Source organism: Coturnix japonica, chromosome 4 (genome assembly GCF_054131305.1).
Source record: "Coturnix japonica strain WE chromosome 4, WE-NBRP24, whole genome shotgun sequence".
In the NCBI taxonomy this organism is placed as follows: domain Eukaryota; kingdom Metazoa; phylum Chordata; class Aves; order Galliformes; family Phasianidae; genus Coturnix; species Coturnix japonica.
In genome coordinates this window covers 80,164,394-80,187,767 of record NC_140666.1, presented here as the reverse complement: position 1 = coordinate 80,187,767, position 23,374 = coordinate 80,164,394, and the positions used below count along the sequence as shown (strand labels likewise).

The following is a 23,374-nucleotide window of genomic DNA, read 5'->3' as shown; positions in this document are numbered from 1 at the left end:
CAGGGGTCCTCTTTCACTTTTAGTCATAAGGATATATAGGAAGCACACTCTAATGCTCTGTGTTGTGGAAAATCCATGTTACTTGAATCTGATTAACAGCTTCTTGCTTTTCAGAAGCTACCATTACCACTGCACATTTGCTAACGCTTGCAATAGCTACTCTTGAAGCTATCTTTGAACTATCTTTATGCTTAAAGGAGTCACTAGCAGCTGCATGTGAGGGTTGATTGCCACAGACGCTTTGAGTAGACTTGAACAAATTGTGTAGTTTCTCTGACTCTCTGGTCTTCATTTTCTTTATCAGAGATAATAAATAACATTCTGCTTGATAGAAGTGCAGTGGAGATAAGTTATAACATCTTCATGTACTGTATTATTATGAACAAGGTAATGTCTGTAACAGACCCCTCCTCTATGGTGGAGCATGCCATTCCCCAAGGGATGATTCCATAACATGCATTTGCTCAGAAATTACACACACTGAAGCTGTCATTTAGTGAGACATCTCTAATTTCTTTGCCCTGTGCTGTGGCTAATTCAAAAATGAGTTTATTAATTTAAATAGTAAAGCAAATAATTCAGATTTTCTCAGGTTCCTTGTTTGTTTTTCTTCCTTGTTATATTTACATGATGCAAGCTTTGCTGTTCACATCTTCCTTTCTTATGAGTTACAAATTAATAACATATAATCCACTGAGAAGGGAATTGTGTGTGGTTTTGTAGTTCACAAGAAGGTGCTGGACAAAGTGAAGTAATTGGAGGATTTTAATGATTATTTTTTTGGTGTGTGAATTATTTGCTGATTGTCTTCCATTTCACTGGTAGGTAATTACACGTATTAAAAGAAAGGCTGCTACAAGCGCTGGGTCATATGCCTGATTTTCTGGCTGAGAATCGCCCCACGCTAGTAAGAGTACATGTTTAACACATATAAAGCTAAGTTTGAAGTGGTTTGCTTGATCAAGGTGCTAGAATGTTTATTTATTACTGAAATAGTTCTCAGTGAAAGTAGTGAGATTGGAACTTCTGTATAAAACGTTTGCTACTGAAATTGGCAGCATATTGAATTGAAACTGTGAATGCACACAGATTTCATAGTTTCTGGTTGAAGTTTATTTCAAGTTTTTTCTGGGTAAGATGAGAAAAAGCAGACCCGAAATAGCTCTGAGATTGGGGAACGCAATGGATTTGTAGAATTATGTTAGAGCCTGGCTTAATTTAGCAAAACAAGCATGAAAATAGATTTGTTTTGTCTGGTTGGTGCCTGTAATTTCTTTGACTTTGTAACAAGGAAAGCTAATGGCAGCATTCAAAACTGCAATACAGTAAATTACTACCTTTGCTTGTTCATTGTTGTGTGTAATTGAAAAGTCTTTAAATTGGATCTGGTATCCTGGATGGTTTTCTGGACAAGAAATAATTGAGAACAACAAAAATAATATAGTAAACAGGTATATTTAACTCTTTCCCTACTGAAATAAAGCCAGGTAATTCAAAGCTATACTGATAAATTCAGAGGGAAAGCAAATCAGACTGTGATATGGGACTTGAATCACAGAATGACCTGTGTTGGAAGGGACCTCAAGGATCTTGAAGCTCCAACCCCCCTGCCTGGCAGAGCAACCAGACATTTGCTAGACCAGGTTGCCCAGGGCCACATCCAACCTGACCTTGAACACCTCCAGGGACGGGTCATCCACAACCTCCCTGGGCAGCCTGTTTCAGGACCTCACCACCACCTAGTAAAGAACTTCCCCCTAATATCCAACCTAAATCTTCCCTCTTTCAACTTAAAACCATTTCCCCTTGTCCTGCTATTATCAGCCCCCCTGAATATAGATTCCCTTCAGGTACTGAAAGGCTGCAGTGAGGTCACCCCGCAGCCTTCTTTTCTCCAAGCTGAACAAGCCCAGCTCCCTCAGCCTGTCTTCATAGGAGAGGTGCTCCAGCCCCCTCATCATCTTCGTGGCCTTCCTCTGGACCCTTTCCAACAGCTCTCTGACTTTCTTGTACTGAGGGCTCCATACCTGGACACAGTACTCCAGATGGGGCTCCACAAGAGCAGAGTAGAGAGGGACAATCACCTCCCTATCCCAGCTGGCCACCCCTCCTGGTGGAGCCCAGGTTACCATTTGCTTTCCAAGCTGTAGGAGCGCACTGCTGGCTCATGTTAAGTTTCTCATCCATCAGTACCCCCAGGTCCTTCTCTGCAGAGCTGTTCTCAAGGACTACTCCTCCCAAATTGAAATATGTAACCTGTGAGAGCTAAGAATTAGAATGACTGTTTTAAAATGAATTAATTTTTAAAGGTAAACTTTACATTTCACAAACTTCACATTCCTACCATATATTGTCAGTTTGGGATTTGCTGTAAAGGCATGGGAGCTTTAAGGACATACTGAAATCTTTGCTGGAAACCTATTACAAGACTATTTAATTTCATGTCATCCTATGTAATTGCTGTGCTTTTATTTTAGCTGCTATCAAGTACAAATAAGGCACTGGAGGTCGTGGAAGTTACACCTACCACAGATGCTAATCTACTACCTTGACTTGTTCAGTATGCAGCCCTTTTAGTCCTGTGGCTCAGGCCTGTACTTTAATAGTGAAGATCCCCAAACCTACAGCTTGGCAAAGTACAATAGGCTGATCACAGAGGACAGTTTCTTTTCTTAGTCAGTTTTCCATCTCTGGCTCATGTAAACAGAGACCTACCATCACCACAGCCTTCACATGGTAGGGTAGGTGCATTTTGTACCACAGTGGGTACTATCTGTATTTGACAGAAAGCAATTGTAATGAGAAGTGATGGTGGGAGACCTCTCCTCTCTGTGTGTATTTTATGTGGCTTGAATGTGGCTGCTAAAATTCCAAGAGATGAGGATCACCACCCAAAGCAGTAGTGCACAGAACAAATGAGTTGTCAAATGACAGTGTGGGGGGAATAGCAAGGGAAACTGAACTCAGTTGCTGTTTTGGTCTGATTATGCATTGGAGACTGTTACAATCAATTGAGCACTTGTCAATTTTTGTTATTGAGGCACTGAGTGAATGCTGTAGGAATGTGTGTTAAGATAGTGTGCCAGTCTTCCAGCTGTTTCAGTTAAATTAATATTTATTTTCATGTTTTCATTTGGCAATTCAATACAAAGTCAAACTGCCAGCAATAGTAATTAACTAGGGATATGCAATTTTAGGCAGGGTTCTGTTATAACTGTTTGTATTAGGTGATGTAGGATCAAATAATTGGAAAATATTTAAATAACATGCTGATGAAGTAAGTTAAAATATTTATCAATTTGATTATGAACTGTAAATGTGTGAAATGTTTAACTTACATCATTGAGGAAAAGAAAGAAAATTTCATCTCGGAGATGATTTTATTCTCTCCCATCTCAGAAGAAACTGAAACTACTGCCTTTCTTTGATTAATGTTTCATTTGGTGTCTTTGGGGATGTTTGCAGCAAAGCCCCAGATGAAGCCTCATGCTTCGTGGTGATGCTCACTGGGAGATGTTTTGGCCCCAGGCTTGACATGTGGCTAGCTCCTGGCTGGGAGGTGCTCTGGCTGAGCAGCTTGGCAGCATGTGGCTGGAATTGCTAGCAAAGTTTCTGTTTCAAAAATGACTGACAATAGCTTCTGTTTAGGACCAATGGAAGTGAACGCTGTGCAGCTCTAATAATGGCTTTTTTGAAAACAGCCGGAAAAATGACAAAGATTAGAACTGTAAGAGTATGGAACGAATAGAGTACAGAGCTGGTGTAACAATTGAGATGCACCTCTGAAGAGGCACCGACAGTGGTTTGCTCTCATTTCTGATCTGCAGGGCATCAAAAAGAAATCTTGATGCTTGTTAGTGAAAAGCCTCGGAAGTCAAGCAATAGTATTTTCTAACCTCATACAAATCTACTTGTAAAAAAGCAATTTCAGAACAGAAAACTAGGATAGACTTGGAAACCTTAGAGCATCTTATGCCTGTAACATCCTTTCTGAGGTGTTCAGTATCTGTCTTGAAACATTGTTCAGCTGTCTACAATCTATCTAGGACCTTATCTAAGAAGAAGCAGTATATGAATTGCTAAATACAAATATGTTGTTGTGAGGGGAAAGTATTCAATGAATTCTGTAGAAGAGCAGTGATGTTGACTGTCAGCTGGATTGAATGACAGTTAAATATTTGTGGATCAGGAAAAGCATATTTTGTTTACCTGATATTCAATACTACAAAAAGTAATGAGATATAGAAGTGTTGCTTTATGGGCAAGGGAAACCGGGTTATTTGCAAACAACCTGTGCTGTTAAACATAAAGGATGAGAAAAAAAAAATGGACATGAGTTACTGATCGTATCTGTTTGAGCAAAGCCTTTCCCTAAGTACAGGGAAGATGCAAGTGAATTTGCAGAAATATCCTTGTAATTGTCATCAACATCAAGGCTGCTTGACATAATGTCAAGAACCTGCCAAATCCCTGGCCTCATTTCCAGTGATGGAGAAGCCAAATAACGTGCCTGGAGCCTTATGCTGGGAGCTGTCCACGTTACTGAGGATTGTAAGTGATGACAAAGCACAACTTGAAAGCAGTCGTCTGTGTAATTAATAATCCAGAGCTCTATTCAGAAGCAAAGAAAACAATCCTTTAATTAAATTGGTTATTATGGACTTGGTACCATCCAGAGGGAAGTATCAGAGTCTGCTGTCACATGAAAAGGGCAGTTGCAGTTAGATATGCTGATGGAGGGCTCTCATGGTATAGGGCACAAGAACAAAAGGTATTTAATGAATCGGTTACACCTCTTCTTGTCTGACAGCCTTCACCTGAGATGCAGAAGGAAAGGATGTGTTAGAAAAGAAGCACTGTAGGGGTAGTAGTTGCTCAGCAGAGCCTGTACATATTTCCATGTTGACTTCTGACTCTTGTAAAGCTCTAAGGTAAAGCTCCATATGTTCAATTAGGGCTTCTGTTTCTTTCTGCTTTTCCTGTAGTCTGTCAAGAACGGGAAAGTTGGTGCTTCACCTCCATAGGTGTGAGGTGGCAATTGCATCAACATCTAAAAGGAACAGCAAATATGAAAAGAATCAATTCAGTGTGTGGATATGAATGTAAGAGGCATGACTTAGTTGTCAGAACATAGACTTGGAGCTGTTGTAGACATATCATATCCTATGTGGACCCAGGCTGGCAGTCAGCATGTCAGTTCAGCGCCGGCAGCATTCCAAGTCATTTGGGCTGTTCCTTCATCTTGAATCTGAAATGCAGCATGAATGAATGCCCTGAAAAATACCAGCCTGAAAAGTATGCAGGCATTTGGTATTGTAATTAAGTGTTGCTGTTTTCCTAACCATGTTTTTCTTACTATTTTTATGGCCCCTAAATAGGGCTGTGTCTATTGCGCTATGAACAGTTTAAGTACGCGAGTGAAATTTAGGGAAATGAATTAAAACTAGCTGTAAAATTTAAACAAGCAATTTTTTTCTGGCCTGTATAAGCCCAGTTTTATCCAGTATAAACCACTCTCACAAATAAAAAACATGATATCCTGCATGTGAAGCTCCCTAAGGGGCAGTTGTCCATCTGCGTTCTGTAAGCAGCAGGAATGCATCTCATTCCTTATGTTAACAGAAGCCTTTTCAGTGGTCCATATGCATTCATACACACATGATAGGAACTTCATCTAAACATCAAGTTCTAAATGTGCTGTGAATGTCTTTTCAATTTACAACTGACGTTATTTCTCAAATAAGCACAACACAAAACTGTCTTTTGTAAAATGGGAGGCATCTTGTATGTGTGAGGTTGTCAGTATGTTCAGCTTTCCATATTTCATTAACAGTTGAAAAAAATGAAAATTTACAGAAAGTCATTTGCCAAAAAGTCTTCTCTTCAGTGAGAGCTTTTGTTCGTATGCGTATGTATTGTTAATGAGTAAAATACAGGGTTTAGAAATAGGTAATAAGTGAAAAGTATTATGCAGAGAGTAACGAAATGTATCTGTCAGCATAAAAAGCCAACAATCATTTTGAAATTTTCATTATGTATTTTCTCTATTCAGGAGCTTTATTTTTTTACAGTTAGGAGATTACTGATTTATAGTATAAACTCCTATTACTGATGTCATATGTGCTTTTCTTAGATGGAACTAATTTATCATGTAGTTTCAAAGCTGTTCTTGTAATTTCATGGCATTTTTCATAGTAATGTTTACTAAAAATGTGAGTGTTGGTGAATAGGGGTAGCACTGATATTGCTCAATTACTAAACTGAAATGTTTGATTTGATGGCGCTCCAAATCAGCTGATAAGTAATTGACATCTGTAGTCAACCAAGAAGTATTTTTGTTCTGAACGTGTGCTGAAATATGTAATGGTTAATTGGCAGACTGTCACAGAAGCACAACACTCTTAGAAGTAAGGCCACTCATGTTGTAGGGTGCTTCAGTTATTTATGCTTTGCTGAAAAGATTCTTTGTGTTGAAAATGTTAACAGTTGATTTATTGCTTAAACTTTTTAATTCATGGATTAGGTGATTTAATGTGGAGTATATGTGAGCTCCCTTGGTAGGATGCAGTTCTAATTCCTGATGGCTTTTCTGGGAGAAGTGCCGTCTCTTCTCCCTACCTACCCCCATGTCTCCATTGCCTGTTTAGATTTTAAGTGCTCTGGGGTAACGTGTGCTGGACCCCACGTGTGTGCAGAGCACTGGGTACCATGAGCCCAATCATTCGGATGACATGCACCAAAGCAGCTGCACAGGAGCTTCCTTTAATTCTAATACAGAGTCTTGCCCTGGTTTTCAGCACTGCAGTTGCCTCTGATGGTTCAAGCAAGTGAAGTCCCCGATCTGATCTTGACTTCTGCAGCCTCAGATGATGAGTGGAGCCATTCGATATTTGCTATGATACCCTCATGGACAAGGAAGATTTTGTTCAAACGAGAGTCTTCTGTTAGCCACCAGCTGGTCAGTAAAAAGATGGTTTGCTGATTTCAGTGTTTATAAGCATCATAGCAATTACACTGAAAGTGGATATTGATGGGAAATTGCTACTCAGTTAGTACATTTCTAATTCTGTCCTAGGTGATTATATTAGGTTTAGATGGCTTCAGCAATACCAAATGGTTGTGAGGCTTCTAAATAATTATTGTAGCAGATACAGCTATGTGATTGCTTTTTAAATTCTGGGATGTAGTAATGAATTGCATCTGTATAGACTGCTGAACCTTGTGCACAGTGTATTTTTTTATGGAAGTTTGGTAGCTAAAAGATGAGCATGTCAATTAATGCACTTGTAGTTAAGAGTGGGAGTCTATACAAATTTGGCCTAACAAAAAGATTTATTGCTGGCATAACAAAGTTCTTAAATTTGAATATGTTTAAACCCCCTAATATTTTTTTCTAATTTCCTTATTTACATAATTTAACTTGTTCTGCAGTTTGTGAATTAAGATTGTTTCTTTTAGTATATAGTCTTCTCCTCTTCCACCACAGACTGAAGATGTGTCCAAGTTGTCAGCATCCTCTGGATTTGGAATAACTTTTCAGAAATGTGCTGTGGTAAGGTTTGTTTACATTTGTCTTGTTAATTTGATAGAAAATTTGTACTCAAATGTCCTTTAAAAACCATTGAATTTTATCCATACTGAATGTGGTACATTTTTATGTTGAGATAATTGCTTTCTATGCAAGATGAGTAATTTTGCATTGATGATTCATAACTGAATGAAGTCAGTGAAATCTTTTCCAGACTTCAGAGGATTTTGATTACGACCATTGTAAAATACCTCTGTGTGAATCTGTAAAAATAGAAATGTGAGAAAGCAAGTGAACAAGACTGAGTAATGATAGAAACTTTAGAGAATGTGATAAGCCTTCTGAGATACATTGGCTTAATTTTGTGTGCCTTACCTGTGTCAAGTATAGACTCCTTTTGAGGCTCTGTGATGCTTACTCTGTCCTTGAACATCCTGTCATAAAGCCATGGAAGAGCTTTTAATGAAAAAAAAATAATAATTTGACTGGAATAAAATGCTTATGAAGAGCAAGGACCTCACTGATTCAAAGAATTTTAAAGTTTTCCATTTCACATTCATTTTACGTTTTCAGCTGGCGTAGATTGATAGATCTACTTACACTGTTACTTTATCTTTTTTTTTTTTCCCCTGTTTTTTGTTTTGTTTCATTTTTTCCCCCACATTGGGTGAATCACATCTGAATTTTTGTCTTTGGATGCAGTTCACAGTGTTTGCCCCTTGGAAGAAGAAAGTGCATCCAGCTTTAAGGCAAATCTGAATTCAATCATTGACATGCTACATTTGAAGATAGATAATTTAGTACCCAGTACAAAAGGGGTGACATTATGACCTGCGCTGGATCATTTGCACAGAAAGAGAATGAATATTCATCTCACTCATGGCACTCATTAGCTATAATGTCATTATTGAAATGGCTGCATGTCATAATTAATGAGGCTGAATAGTGAGCATTTCAGGAATAAGAAACAGTAGCACAGAATATTCTGAATATTTTTGGACTGTGGATTCCCAGTTTTTATATTGAAGCTTCTCAAAATGAGAGTTTGAGATTGTTACATGCAGTTGTTTTCCGCTATTCGTGGCACAGCCTCATGCTTACTAATTAAAAGTTGTGAAATCCTGCTGTACAAGAAGTTAGTAACTTTAACAAGAAGTTAAAGTTAGTCTGTTGTAGATGTTAGGATTATTAAAAAAAAATACTTCTGCAATGCTACCCATTGTAAATTACAGAAAACTATGCAATTATATGTGAATTGTCCTCTGTCTTCAAATGTATTTTGTGTTGTGTTTCTATTTCCTTACATTGTCATCTACTTCAGTCTTAATTCATTTGAACAGATGATTTCCTACTAAGAGACAGACTGTCCATATAGCTGTTTTAAATGGGAAGGGAAAAAACGTGAATCCTGTACATTTCCCGACCACTAGCCATGACTGCATGAAGATGACATACATTTACTTCTCGAAGACAGTGTTTTTCCAACACTTAGTCATAGAAGTATGTTGACTATAATTGGGGTGTTCAGATTTCACACAGCCTGTGTGACTTCAGCCTGGAGTCCTTCAAGGTGTATGTTCTTGATTCACTGATTGGGTCAAGATTTAATATGGATTTATAAAGGAAAGTAATCTGGGATGTGAAAAATCATTTCATTTAGAGGGTATAAATACTAAATGAGAGTTAACAAATGTTTAATGGAATAAATAGAAAAAATCACCTAACTATGTTGCTAGAGCTTGCTTATTAATTCATGATCTTTGCCACTGACTGGAAGCAGTGCTTGGAACCCCAAGTACACTTGTGGTTCTATCACCCCTTAAGTCAGAAGAGCAAATAAATGGCAGCTGGCACTTTTGTGAGAGCGTAGCAGCTTGAAAAAAGGAATGGAAAAAGAAAAGAGTGAAGAGAATAAACTGTCAATAAGAACAGCTTGCAAAAGAAACATCCTTGTGATACAAAATTAAGAATTTTACAGAATCTGATTTTGAAGTTGATATATGATTTTGCTTATCAAAGGGATTTTCAGATTCTGGTTTTCTGTTACTTCTGGCCCACCAAGAACTGTGTTTTCAGCTACTGCTTTTCTGTCTCTTTGTCTCCAAGCAACAGCATAACATACAAAAAATTAAAATATTGAGATTTTGAGATCGAACCAAGTATGATGTTGTTTGTAGGTCACTGAGAACGCCTTCAAAACCTAAATTACTTGTGTAGTGAACTTTTGCTAGTAATCAAGATGACAAGTTTTGCTGATTAAATGCATATACAGCTATTTTGTACTGTTAATATTTCTCTTTTCAGGTGGATGTTGAACATGACCCCCAAACTGCATACATTAGACTTCTGATTAATAACACCAACTCACTGCTCTCAAGAAACATTACTGATCTTATCCTTGTGGACAATATCACCGGTCTACATGTTCAAAAAGATAGTGGTAATGAGACAAGAGATGGGATGCAAATTTACAGGAAAAGATTCTTGCAAGGTAACATTGTACAAAGATGTAGCCCTGATTACACTTGAGGAAGAACATCTATTCAAATCAGGATATTTATTTATTTTTGATAGTGTAAATTCTCCAACTATCAATTATTAGAGGTGAAATAATCTCTATCAGGTTTTGTGCTGCAGTTTAAGATTCTTTTAACTCACATTTTGGCTCCTAACTTTGAAGTTCCTCTATTCTCCAAGGCATGCAGTGAGCTCTTGAAATCTGTAAGAGTCACTGCCATCAAAATGAAACAGATTCTTTCATTATAGTATTTGTTCATTTCGTATATTTTTAAAAGCTGTTATGCAAGCAATTTTAGTCATATTTGACAAGTCTTTCTTATTTATCCAAGCTAAGAAGTTGGAAAGTAAGTGAACATGTTACTGAGTAATGACTTTAAAACCAGGGCACATTGGCTTGCTAGGGTAGAGCTACATTGGAATTGCAAAAGGCCATGCAAGTCAGCAAGATGATTAATCAGAAAGAAGGCAGCTTTGCTTTCCCCAGACTGGAGCAAATTACAAAATCGAAGCAAGTAATAGACCAGAAAAGCCATTCCAGTCTTGGAGTTAGCATGTTCTCTAAGTAGCAGTTGGATCATTGCACATTCATAAAAATTTGCCCTTCCTTTTCCCAAGCACATGTGCAAGAGTTGGAAGATGTGCATAGAAAATTAAGTGCTTGCTTCTTAGGATTATGATTTTCCTCCTGGAGCTTCAGAAGTCTTGAATAATACCTGTTTGTAGTGGAAGTTTATCTAAGTGGGTTTTTTGTTGTTGTTGTGTTTTATGGGTGTAAAGTTTCCAAAGAGGGAAGGAAAATCAGTAGACCAAGGTTCTTGTCTGATTTTACGTGAACTACCAGACTCTGTTTCTGAAACAAACAATTTCAGATGTTGTACTGATTATGGGGCTGTGTTTTTTGCAAACATTGGCAAGGAGTTGCTGGCTCTCATTCCTAAGAACAGCTGATCCTAAAAAAGAATGATTCCTCAGAAGAGAAGAGATCTCTTGCAGATCTGTTGCAGTAAACCCTGTAGCTGCAGTTATTGAAGCTACTGGATCAAGAAATGAATCTAACTGAGCTAGAGCGTAAGGGTTATGCTGTATTAGTCTGACATGTTGTATTAGCATGACATACTGTCATGCTGCATAGTAGCAAGAATGATTTTCCCATGGTCCGGTGCATTGTGAATAAAAATGAAACTGAAATCTCAGTCAGATTCTTTTGTTTCAATGGGAATAGAACCAACTGGTTAGTGGTTATAGTGCGGAGTATTCATTTGATTTAAAATAATAATAATAAAAATAACCTCGTGTTTAGTTTTAGTTGTTCAAACATGATGCTTTTCAGTAGTTTTAGGCATCATTTAATACAGTTTCCAGATCCTGCGCAAAATTGGCTTGAATTAGTAGAGGCAGTGGGTAGAAAGGATGTTGCCAATCCCATGTTTGCCAAGAACCGGTTACTCTGGATGTGGGGGATTAGCTGTATTGGAAAGGAAAATCTCCAGAGCTTTCCAAGGTGCTCCCCTGTGATATTTGAGAATTTTGTTTTTTGAGATAGAGTAAATTTATCCACATTTTTCTTCTCTAGAGTATGCAGATAGGTTCAGGCTGTGTCCTCCTACTGGGGATTGTTGTGTGCTTACTGCAGCCAGGCTGCTGGGGGAGTACCTTTGCTGGTGAGGAAGCAGTCTAAAGGGGCACCTAAAAAACTCCAAAATGTTTTATTCATATTAAAATTCCTTTCAATATTTTGAAAACGTCTGTAACTGCAGCTGAGCTCAGCAGGGTGCTCAGCTCTTCATCAAACTGTGCACGATATTGTGTTTAAAAAAGATATGCAACTCTGCTGGGTTATTTTCAAGTCAACATAGCTACTGAGAGGCCAGTATTTTACTGTTAGATATATCACATGTATTTAATCTATGCACACTTTTCTCTCTTTACAGTTGGGGAATATTTTGCAATCAACTATACTGCACTTCTTGATGCAAAGAAAACGTGGAATGGTAGGGTCTTGACACTGCCTGCACAGCTGACTTTCAGGAGTTCTTCACAGGTATTCACTGTACAATTTTATTTTGCTCTTAGTTTCTGTAAAGAAAAACTTGGGAAGCAGTACTTGCCTGAATAAGCAGTGAGACCTGTGGTGAGGCCTGTATGTATGGAAATGAGATTCTGAGGCTCCCTGGGTGTGTACCATAAATTTTTAAATACATGAATTATTTGTTGTAGCTTGGGAAGTTTTAGGCATTCTTAAATACATAAACAATGCTTTTGATGTGTTGTCCTATAGCATTTCTCTCTACTTTTTGTATTTCTTTCCAGTTAAACTATGTATCCTGAAAACGTGTTGCACCTCCTTATGAGCTTTTTCCTGGAGTCTGTGTGGGATTGAAAGCTTTGCCATGTTTTTATCAGAAAATAATTTCTTTTTACCAAAACCACTGCTTCAGTTTGAGAGGCTTGAGACCTTTGAAGTGATTTGAGAGGAGTTGGGGAATTTCCAGCCTTGGTGATTTTGGGGAACTCAGTTGTACCTGGCACTAAAACAAGTGACCTAACACAGGAGTTAGCCAGAGTGGGAAACAGGACTAATGACTCTGGAGTGGTTTCTTCCAAAGTAACCTTCTCTCATTCTTAAATATGGTTTGTTTAGTTCCCTGTGGAATGTATATAGTCAGAACGTCTGGGTATATTTTCAGTTGCAGCTGCTGTATCTCACGTGTTTCAGAGGAAAAAAAGTGATGGATGCACATGAGGGTGTTCTTTGCACTGTCAGTCCAGATTTTAATGTACAGAAAAATGTAATTCTGTAAGCCTGAAGTAAGCCTTCACATGGTTACAAGGGGAATGAATACCACAGAACACTGTTACTGTTACATTCTCATGTCAGATTTATTTCAGCTTTATGATTAATGAGAAGTATAGCATTTTTTTCTAAGGAGAAGCTTGTAGAGACTCTAGACTGTTTAGAAGTGTTATCAATTGGATTCTGCTCATTTTTAATACTTAGAATGTTTTTCTCAGAATCAAACAGATCTTGTATCATTGACCACGTTGTTCACAATAACTGAAGAAGAAAAGACTGAGGTAAATGCTATGATTTTACATTTCACTGACTCCTCTTCTTAAACTTGGATAATCTAAACTAAATCCTAGGGGGCTAAGGATATAGGTAAATACAATGAGTTATTATAGACAAGTTCTGTTTTCTCTGGTTTAAGAGGAAGAAAACAGTGGAGCTTTGTTGTCTTAAAGCATCAATGTTTAGGATGGAAAATCTACAAAGTTCCTTTATATTCCTAGCCATTTTTTTCATTTCAAGCATTGTCCAGCTACAGAGAACTGTAATGAGGAATTTGTTCACCTGCTCTTGGGCATAGCCACTGTGAGAAAGCTTTTGCCTTTTCCAAAGCTGTCTTCTGTCTATTGACAAAATGTTTGTGTATCATGGTGAAAAAGGTGAAATGTATTGTAATTTGCCCATAGCTTCCATTGTCATAAATGCTCTCAGGTTCCGATTTTATTTATTTAAAATTATGTGGTGGAACCAATATATATAATATATATATATATGTTTGTGACCAAGTAAATACTAAATGTTGACTTGGGTCTAGAATAATGAATTATTTGCACTGTGGTGGCAGTGTCATGCTATGTTAGGCCTGTCAGCTTTCATGTGGTTTAATTGCACAATTGTTGTTGTGCTGTTCTTGACAACTTTACAAACCCTGTGAATTTTCTCTTCTACATTGATGAATGGAAGTGCTTGGTTGCCTGTGACAAGGTAATGTGGACTAGGAAAACTTAGGAACATTGCTTATCTACATGTCTCACCACATTGCTTCAGGGGCTGTGAGTATTGCACAGCTCTGTCCTTAGCTGAGTATTCTTGGCCTGAATAGGAAGTTGTAGTGAAAAAGGCAAGAACCATTTCTCTTATCCAACTACATTGCATGGAATGTGTGATAGTGATTAGTTTGACCTGATTTTTGTCAGGCTTTGTTCTCTTAAATCAGTGGGAGTGCATCACCTTTTCAAAGAAAATCGGGCCTCTAATGTCTGTTCACTTCACTTAAGAAATTAGCTTTGCATGTGGATTTGAAAGTCAGCCTGCAGGGCTGACACTGGTTCTCCGTGGCTTTTATGGGGTCTCTGGCTTCCCCTGCTGCAGCATCTGCTGCAGTGCTTTCAGCATTATAGCTTGTTATGTCCCTACAGTATCCAAGGAAATAGACTGTCCATCTAACACTCCTTTTACTCAAGTATATATCCAAGGAAACGGACTGTCCATCTAATACAACTTTTACTCAAGTGTAAAAGCACAGGTAATTCTCTATCCAAGGACTTTTCCACAAGAGCTTAACCTCTTGACAGCCCTGATACAGACTGTCAACTATGGGTTTCAGCTTTTACTTACAAAGCACAGGGTAATTCCTTGTCTGGTATTTTTTCACTGCCAAATCTTAAACAAGCTTCTTTTTAGCTTCACCAGGTTCCTTCTTTTAGTAAAAGCCTGGATAGGTCTCTGAATTTCAGAGTAATTTGGCATGACAGTGGCTACCCATCTTTAATTTGTGCTCTTCAAAGTTTCTGTAAAGAAAAGTTCTAACTGAACTTCTGGCAAGGAACTGAGAGGCAGCGTGGAGTTAGAGGAGAAGTGAGCTGTTAATAACTCTGCCATGGATGTGCTGGATATCCTTCATGGTCATCCTGAGTGATACAGGGGAGCTTAACTGAAGCAGTTGGACTAAGAATCCAATTTCTTTATTGTTTCTATGTGAAATTTACTAATACTAATGAGTATTAAGAGGAATTCAGTGCACGGCTTATTTACTCAGATTAATGCTTTGTACCAAAAGATTTTATTGAACCTTGAGGTGCTTTGGGGGATTCATTACTTTAGACTAAATTTTATTTTTCAAAATAAATAAAAACAAACCAACCATGAGTGAGTGCTGAGTGTCTCCAGCATCTTTGGAGAACTGAGTCAAAGAAAGTCTAACATAAAGGAGTTCCTTTCATGTATTTCAGTGTTCAAAATAATGTACCAGAGACAGAATAAGCAGACAATAAAAGGTCAAAAATCTGCTGTTAAATTGGAATACATTCTTTTTAAACTGCAGACCACATTTGATTGGTGCTTCCTATGTGGAATTCTGTTGATTGCATGGAATGTTCTCAGCTTTTTACTTTAAAAAATGACCAAGCACTGCTTGTCAGAGGCATGTTAATTATTTACACTTTCTACCTTCAGCAAAGTGATTATTTTGTGGTGAAATATTATACTAGTAGCTATGCTATGTTTTTCATCCAAACATCTCAAAGAACTAAACAAACATTGAATTAGCTTTTGCTGCATGAAGCGTGAAGTAAAAATTAATTTTTAATGTGCTTCCATTTAAAGATTAAATTAAGGCCTAAAGCAGAAGGCCTACAAAGATGTTATCTGACTTATAGTTCCAGTGCTCCTGCTATTGCTTCTGACTCTGGCTTATGAAGAAACTGTAAGGGTGAACACGCGTCAGGCGGTTCTGTCAATTGTCATTTATGTATTCATTCTCAATTTGTACCAGGGTTTTATCCTTGCATTATTTACTAACTTTTATTGAATCAAGAAATGACCGTTATTTTTAGGTAGCTAACATTAAACTGATTTTTCTAAGGCTTTGGGAATCATCAAATACCACTAATTTCAATGAGACTTGGGAGATTCTGGCAATGCTAGTAAACAGACTTTAGGTACAGTCCACCAAAAAGTCAGAGCATTTATAATTCAACCTCTGGAAAATCTGTTACTTGGGATCACAGAGGCTTTTGAACTAGTTGGACTTTAAGGCATGTAGGCTTCAAAATGTATGGAAAAACAGGCACTACTAATATTAATGCAATTAATAAAAGTTCATACTTGTAATGCTGAGTAACCCTGATGTTGTATGAAGCCATCTAAAAGTAATTTACTATGTTACATACAGCTGCAATCTTTGGGTATTATCTTTGTGTATATGTAATATGGTATTTTCACTTCAGGTCTCCTACAGCCATGCTATCCATGCTTCAGGGTTCTTCATTGCTTTTTTTGTTTCCCTGGTATTGACGTGTGCTGTTTTCTTCATTCTTTACCGAACTCAATTATTAAGATGGAGTTTCTATAGTAAAAACCAGGTGAGTCGTATATTCTTTAACAGTGTCATCTTTGATTTTGTTAATGATGAAATCTTGTGATACAAGGAATACAGTTTACCTAAAGAGTTTTTGAAGATAAATAAAAAGGCGTCTAGTGCTGGATTGGATTCACAGCTAGTTAAATGTCTTCAGCCCCTACTCTTTAGCACAGTCAGATTTTGAGGGGGTATAATAACGATCTGATCAGCAGAACTGCTGGCAATACCTGTATGTTAAGCCTCAGAGTGGAGCAGTACTAGCCTTGCATTTGTTTTCATCTTTCTACTTATTTTCATCATTCCCTTTTCTCCCAGAATGAGAGGCAGAAAAGCCCTGGAGTCTATCATTCAGCATATTTGAATTCAAATTGTATTTATGACTATCAGGAACAGACAGAGGTTTTACTCTGGATCTCTTAGTTCTCTGGATTTGCATTAGTCTCTTGAGTAGTTGGGTTTGAAGAAAGAGCATTTACAGTGTTCTTAATGTAGGTCATGCCAGTTTGTAGATAGCATTTCAGTACACACTGGGCCAGAGAGAGAAAATGCATTCTGATGAATATTCATCAGATTGGCCCAAGTTTCATTCACCGATTTTATTAATTATTTAGATACTTATGTGAAATGGAACAACTTCAGTGGGAGGGAACTAGAGAACTCAGTCACTATTGCAATGATAAGAGCAGTCCTATAAGAAAAGGAATGCTTAGGGATTTGAACTCATCCTCTGTTCATTTGGTTGGTGGATCTCCTATTGGGCTACTGGGTCAAGTGGGCAGCATCCCTCTGTCTTTCCCAGTTTCACCTGGGCATGGTCTAAATATGGTGGGTTGGGATGGGAGTAATGATACAGGTGAGAGAATACCACTCGTCTGAGAATCCCTCTGGAGCTGTTGGGCATTTTAAAGCGTGCCAGCTGGTGCTGTCAAATTCAAAGATCATCAAGTTCCAACCCCATGCTGCCACCTACTAGATCAGGCTGCCCAGAGCCCCATCCAGCCTGGCCTTGAACACCTCCAGCAATGGGCTTCCACAACTTATCTGGGTAACCTTTTCCAGCATTTCACCATCCAAAACAGTTTCTTCCTAACATCTAACTGAAATTTCCTCTCTTTTACCTTAAAGCCATTCTCCTTTGTCCTATCATTATATTAGACCATGGAAAAAGCTGGTCACCCTCCTGCCTATAAGCTCCCTTTACTTAATTACTGAAAGACCACAGTGAGGTCTCCCCACATGTATTTTCTTTGTAGTTTAAATTCTGTGAACAACTTACTTTGTCATTATTTTCAGCAAATGGGAAAATAAGGTGATTTACATTTCTTATAGATTTGCAGTAATAGTTCTGTCTGATCTCATGCAGAAGGGATCTTGTCTCAGGCCCAATCAATTCCAGCCTCTCTATGGCTGAAAATTACTGTTAAGACATTAATATTCTTTATTTTTCTTAGGTCTGAAGAAGTAATCCCCTTAAATAAAAAGGGCTTGTTTTGTTTCATTTTTACAGAAAAGCCTCTCAAAACATTTTTTATATAAAAAGGGGCAATTTGTTCCTGGCACCAGATATTCACAGCATTTTGTTGTGTATTATTAGGCCCCAGTCTCAAGGGTGTCTCACTGAACTGTGAACTATCTGACTCATTTCTATCATTCATAGGATTAATGTTTCATTTTGCTCACCTTATAGTAGCATAATCTTCCCATACCATGGTAGTTTGTTAAAAATTGTCATAGAAATAGTTTATAGTAGAAAATGATTTCCTAGAGGGTTCTTGTAAGTCTACTAAAGTCTATTGCCCTTTTTGCATTGATTTCTTCATTTGTAATCCTGATCTATAAATATGCGTATTTTACATCTGATATGTAAAAAGTTCAGCCTGAAACAAAGGTGGTATATTTCATCCTAGATGTGTATTTGAACTACACAACCTTTTTATACCCTAACCAGCTGTCCAATGTGATGATTAGTTGGAGTCTTTCCAGTAACTTAGCATTACCTGTAATAAGATTAGATCAGACCTTTACTGTAACTATTTTAATAATCTGAAGCTTTTTATTTCTTTCTTCCTTTTTAGGAAATACAACACGAACTCAGTCAAAGTCACAAACTGGAGCATTCTCAGTTCAATTCAGGTGACCTCTTCAGTGAAGATGTAATTATGAATGACCAAATCATTGATATACTGACCTTTGAAGAACCGGGGAATATGCTTCAGGCTTTAGAAGAGTAAGAATTCCTGCTGTTACATCATGTTTATCTCATTTATCATCAGATAATCCTTTGATCACAATTTGACTGTCTGCCTTTTAATTGTTTTTGTAGTGTCTATTTGTGCATATGACTGTATTATTACAATACAAAAACCTGAAGTAGCCATGTGTGGAAACTGAAAATTACTGTGATTCACATTGCTTTACTTTCAAAGTCACACCTCTGTCTAGGCCTTAGGCATGCAAGTTGTCCAATTCAGAATGAATATCTTGTTTTGCTTTCTAGTGGTTCATTAAGTAGCATATTTTAGAAACACCTGAATTGAAATCTAAGGAGTGATCAGTGTTGTTTGGCCAAAGTGTGCAGCTATTAAAGAACATCTCTTTTTCAGCAGAATTGGAAAAAATGCCTAATGTGAAGACAGAGCAGATTTTGTTAATTCAGTCTCACAGTTAAATCTGGCAAGTCAGCTTACAGTCAGTATTATGCAACTATAAAATGTGTGGAAGCTGAAAAGTTAAGAGAGTCTGGAAGTACTTTTCTTTGTTAAAGGGTAGCTAACAACATTATTATTTCCTGCATTTCCTTGACAATTTGGATACCTATCTTTGTATTTCGCTTTTGTAACTATATAGAAGTGCAGGTTTTGAGAGGACTTTAACTGAAAATTCATAAGTGAATATTGAAAGGGTCAAATAGTTTTTTTAACTAGCTTTACTATTATTTTTAATGGAAGACAATGAATATCTTGCTAGTATGAGATAAAATGTATTTTTATTCAGCAAGCATATTCTAGTTTGATAATTCACACATTAGTACAGCTATGTGTCATTTTTTCTACATGGTTTATGTATAAATTTGCCAACATATATGATACACTCTTTCTGAATTACACTGCAATAGGAAAGGTGGTTGGAATCATTCTGGTGTTTTGTTCTGTTGTCCAGACACAAATGAGAAAATAACTTAGAAAAGTGTGAGCCACAGAACTTTTTTTTGGTCCTCTTTGCAGTATGAAGCTATGTTAATAGTTAATGTATTTTATGAAGTAACGGTGCCAAATTGTTTAGCAGATACATTAGGAGCATGTGTTCAATATTTATGTACAGGGACTTCTTTGGAGCACAGACTGTTTGCTATGTCAGGAGGATTGGCTGGAGAACAAAACATACTTTTAATGTTTCATAGGGAAGATTCTTATTTGTTGTGTGTATTTAGTCTTAGTAAGTCATATCCTTGCTGTGCATTATGCAGCAAAATAGTTTGGCTTTTATTCTCAGTAGGTTCCTTGCTGTGTTTATTTCCTAATACTGGCCCACTGGCAATGAATGCTAATGAGAGGAAACTATATGATTTGAGTATTTGACATAAGTTCTAGAAAATCATGTTCCAAAATGTTGTACGTCTCTTCTATTGTACCTCTAGAAAAGAGCATAAAAATAGCTGAGCAGCTTGGTTTTGCGTCCAACATGATGAAGTCTGACCATGCTTATAATCTCAGCTATTTTAAAGTCAACTTTATTTCTTTAAAATGACTTTCATTTACTGCAGCTTTTCTTTTTCATCTTCATTTCATACTATGTTATTCGTACTTGAGTTTGGCAGCATTCTAGCTGAATATCTAGCTGAACTTGAACCTGACTGCTGATATACTGCCAATTATTTTGGCAGATCTCTAAGTAATATGTATGCATTGAAGCTTATTTATTTTTTTTCTGATGATAGAGGGCATTGAGGCCAATGTACTGGAGAACAGGATCAAAATGTTTCCAGAGAGTCTTGATAGAAAAGCCAAAAACAATTTAGAACTGTATTAGAAGTTCACCTTCTCTTTCTAAATGCAATTTCTTTAAAACCTAAACACAAATAAAAAGTAAGAATCACGTCATAGTAGCTAGACCTGAATATCCCTACGTAGAAAATTGTGACAAATAATTAGACTGTTAATACAACAAAATGGAGGAGCTAAATCTCTGTACTTCCTAACTTTTAAAATGTGTGATAGAAATTTTGGAGTGTTTAGAGGGAGGTAACATTGCTCTGTTTTTGTGCAGAGTATTTGATGCAGGAATAGAACAATAAATAACAATTACAGTAGCAGTAAGATCATAGAATCGTAGAATGACCTGGATTGAAAAGGACCTTAAAAGTTGTCTAGTTTCAACACCCCTGGGCAGGGTAAAAAAATATAGATGGGAGGAACCCCAAACTTTTACTTGCAGTTCTATGTTCTGAATGCTGTTATGAATATGACAAATGCATAAACTGTACATATTTTTCCCTCAGGGGAACTCAAATTCTTGATGGGTAATGGAAAGTAGCTTAGAAGACAGAGGAAGTGAAGAAATAATTGAATTGATGAATTTAAGAACCTGTACACTTTATATTGCTGTGGCTATTTAAATATGTTTGATGGAAAGCGGTACCAAGTTGAGTGCTTAGATATTCCTGAATCAGTTTGTTGTTTTTTTTTTTGAAGAACCAATGATCTCTCAGCTCAATTCATCTTTTTATTATTATTATTACTTATTTATTTATTTATTTAGCCTATGTATCAAGAGAATCCTGTTTTTATTCTGTCAGCATCTAGGCATTTTCTGGAAATCTAAACTTAATCTGTGATTCATCCATGAAAAAGCATCCTTGAGTAATTATTGCATCCCTTCCTTACCATTTGATTTATTTACGAGATATCCTGTAGGCTCCTGTTTCAGCTGTGCTGAATTCGTGCTTAGCTGTGTGGTGATGTTACAGGACCAATATATGAGCTCCTTCAGTTCAGGCCGGTACAGCTACTGGTGTGGCTCAGAGCAACTTTTGATACATTGTGGGCCAGGCAATGCACCCTGCTCCAGCTCAGGAGGGCTGAAGCTTGCGGGGGAAGAAGGAAAAAAATCACACCTAAATTTATTAATGATGTATTATTAATCACTCAATAAATATATGATTTAGGAAACTCACCACATCTGCAGCTGAGTATCTTTGATGTCCGCTATACTTGAGTTGGTTTTCTTTTCTTACCAGCAGAGAAAGGTAGTGTTTTGAGTCACAGTTGTACGATTCCATTTGTCTGATGTATAGGATTTCCTTCTGTCCAGCTTCACTTCTCTGAAGCATAACAAGACGCCATGGACAGTAATATTTCTTTCTTGTCTTCCTTTCCACTTCCTTGTTACAACCTGTCACGTCCCACTGCCATGGGCCTGCAGTCTCCCCTGGATGCTGCAGTAATGTGCGTGCCACAAATTGGGTACCATTTGCAGAGGATAGATGAGGGGCTTTTATTGTTTTGGTGAAAAAATATCACCAAAGGGGAGTTAACTTGATGTTTCTCTCCCCTCTAGAATTAGAAAATTATATCACAGTAATTTCTTATCTTTATGAACTCCACATTCATTTAAAAAATGTGTCTAAAAGCCATTAGTTCATTTTAGGACTGTTACATTCAGCAACTATTAATTCTCCTGTTTTAAAATTCCCTCTGTAGGCCTCTAATTTGAATAATTAAACTTAAAGACACAATTATTTTATAGTTCATTAGAAGTTTCTATGCATGTATTTGTTTCGTTCTAATTAGCTATGCTTCTTTCTTCCCTGACACTAGTTGCTTTCTATATTCTATTATTAGGTCCATGGAAGACATCGGACTCTCTTTCTGCTTCTCTGTGTTTGGCATCTTGGATTCTCACCTCCTAGATTTCTTTGACAGATCTTTAAACCTTCTTCCGCTTCAAGTGAGTTAAAAATCTCTATGCTTGCTGTTTGCAGCTTCATTTTCTGTTTCTGTTCACTTTTCCTTTCCACTCTCCTTTTATACCACCTACTTTCTGTCCTGTCCTTACCCTTTCTCTGCATGCTTTGCTCAAAAGAAGCTTTGATCTTTTTCATCAATAGGTCACCATCTGCTAACTCTGCTTCATTGGCTTTCATGTTTCTATTGTATTGAATATGCTCAGGAAGAGATGCAAGACCTTTTAAGCATCAATTGCTTGCAGAGTGCAGAGCATTTAAAGCAACTTATTAAATCTACTTTAGTCTAAGAATGCTGCGTCAGGTTATGATTTTTTTCTCCTGAGTAACACAAAGCATTGCTCATTTAATCTGGTTGATTGTAAGCATTGTTCTCCTTAGGGACTTGTGTCTGAAGGCATTTGTTGTGTTCTATGTAGAGGATTCCTGTTTTGTGCTGACTGCTTGTGTCAAAGACTTAAAAAAGTAGGTTAATGCCAAGAACTGCCTATTGATGTCTGAGATGCAGCTTGCTAAGGATCAGGGTGCCTTCAAACCTAGGTACACCTCTCATTGGTGTGAGAGCTTGAGGCAAGGTGCACGTGGTCATCTTGATTCACTCCTGCAGCCTGCTGTGGAGGAGGCTGATCAGAAGCAGAGCACATTGCACATAAGGTACATTTCAAATTTTTATAGGTAGAATCCTTTTTCGGCTGCCACTGAAAAGAGACCATTGTATGCCAGGATATGATGCGGGAGAGCTATGGCTTACAATTATTTTTTCTTCTTGTTATTACCCCTAATTTGGTGGAACAACTCATGTGCTTCTTCAGCTCCACTGTGTTCTTCATGAGTATGCTATCAGGAAAGTGCAAGGAGAGACTTGCAGGTTGTATACAACCATGACCTTAAAAGCCTCACAGTCGCTTACCATCAAGTGAGTGGTAAGGTGAACTATACTTCCTGCTTTTGGCCTTATGATCTTGAGGAGCAGAGTTAATTGGGTACCATAGTTCTTCCTGTAGTGCAGCACAGAAATCTTACCAGGTGTAGTCTGGAGTGACTTGCAGTAAAAAGAAATAAATGCTGTGGGAAAATTAAGGGAAAGATAACCACAGAAAGTTTTGTGGTGTTTGGTTTTGTTGTCATTGTTGGATCACTGCTGAAGAAGACCATAAAACCAGCAAGGAGGTGGATTAGGAATAGCTTAACCTTTTAGTTCCAAGCATTGGTGGT

The 23,374-nt window shown here is 37.4% G+C and overlaps 1 protein-coding gene across 6 annotated transcripts in view; it reads left to right on the top strand.

Annotated features, from left to right (window-relative positions):
- EVC2 (EvC ciliary complex subunit 2) overlaps positions 1–23,374 on the top strand; it is a 58,562-nt gene that overhangs the window by 3,600 nt on the left and 31,588 nt on the right. For 5 of the 6 annotated variants that reach the window (XM_085547300.1, XM_015862636.2, XM_085547298.1 and 2 more), the window contains 7 exons: positions 6,798–6,958; positions 7,487–7,552; positions 9,833–10,019; positions 11,980–12,089; positions 13,061–13,123; positions 16,064–16,198; positions 18,273–18,424. In XM_085547300.1, the coding sequence (XP_085403426.1) occupies positions 6,815–6,958; positions 7,487–7,552; positions 9,833–10,019; positions 11,980–12,089; positions 13,061–13,123; positions 16,064–16,198; positions 18,273–18,424 (857 nt within the window). In that variant the 5' untranslated portion in view covers positions 6,798–6,814. Of the gene's footprint in view, positions 1–6,797; positions 6,959–7,486; positions 7,553–9,832; positions 10,020–11,979; positions 12,090–13,060; positions 13,124–16,063; positions 16,199–18,272; positions 18,425–22,037; positions 22,144–23,374 lie in introns of those variants that run through there. The other variant, XM_085547302.1, reaches the window with a different exon arrangement.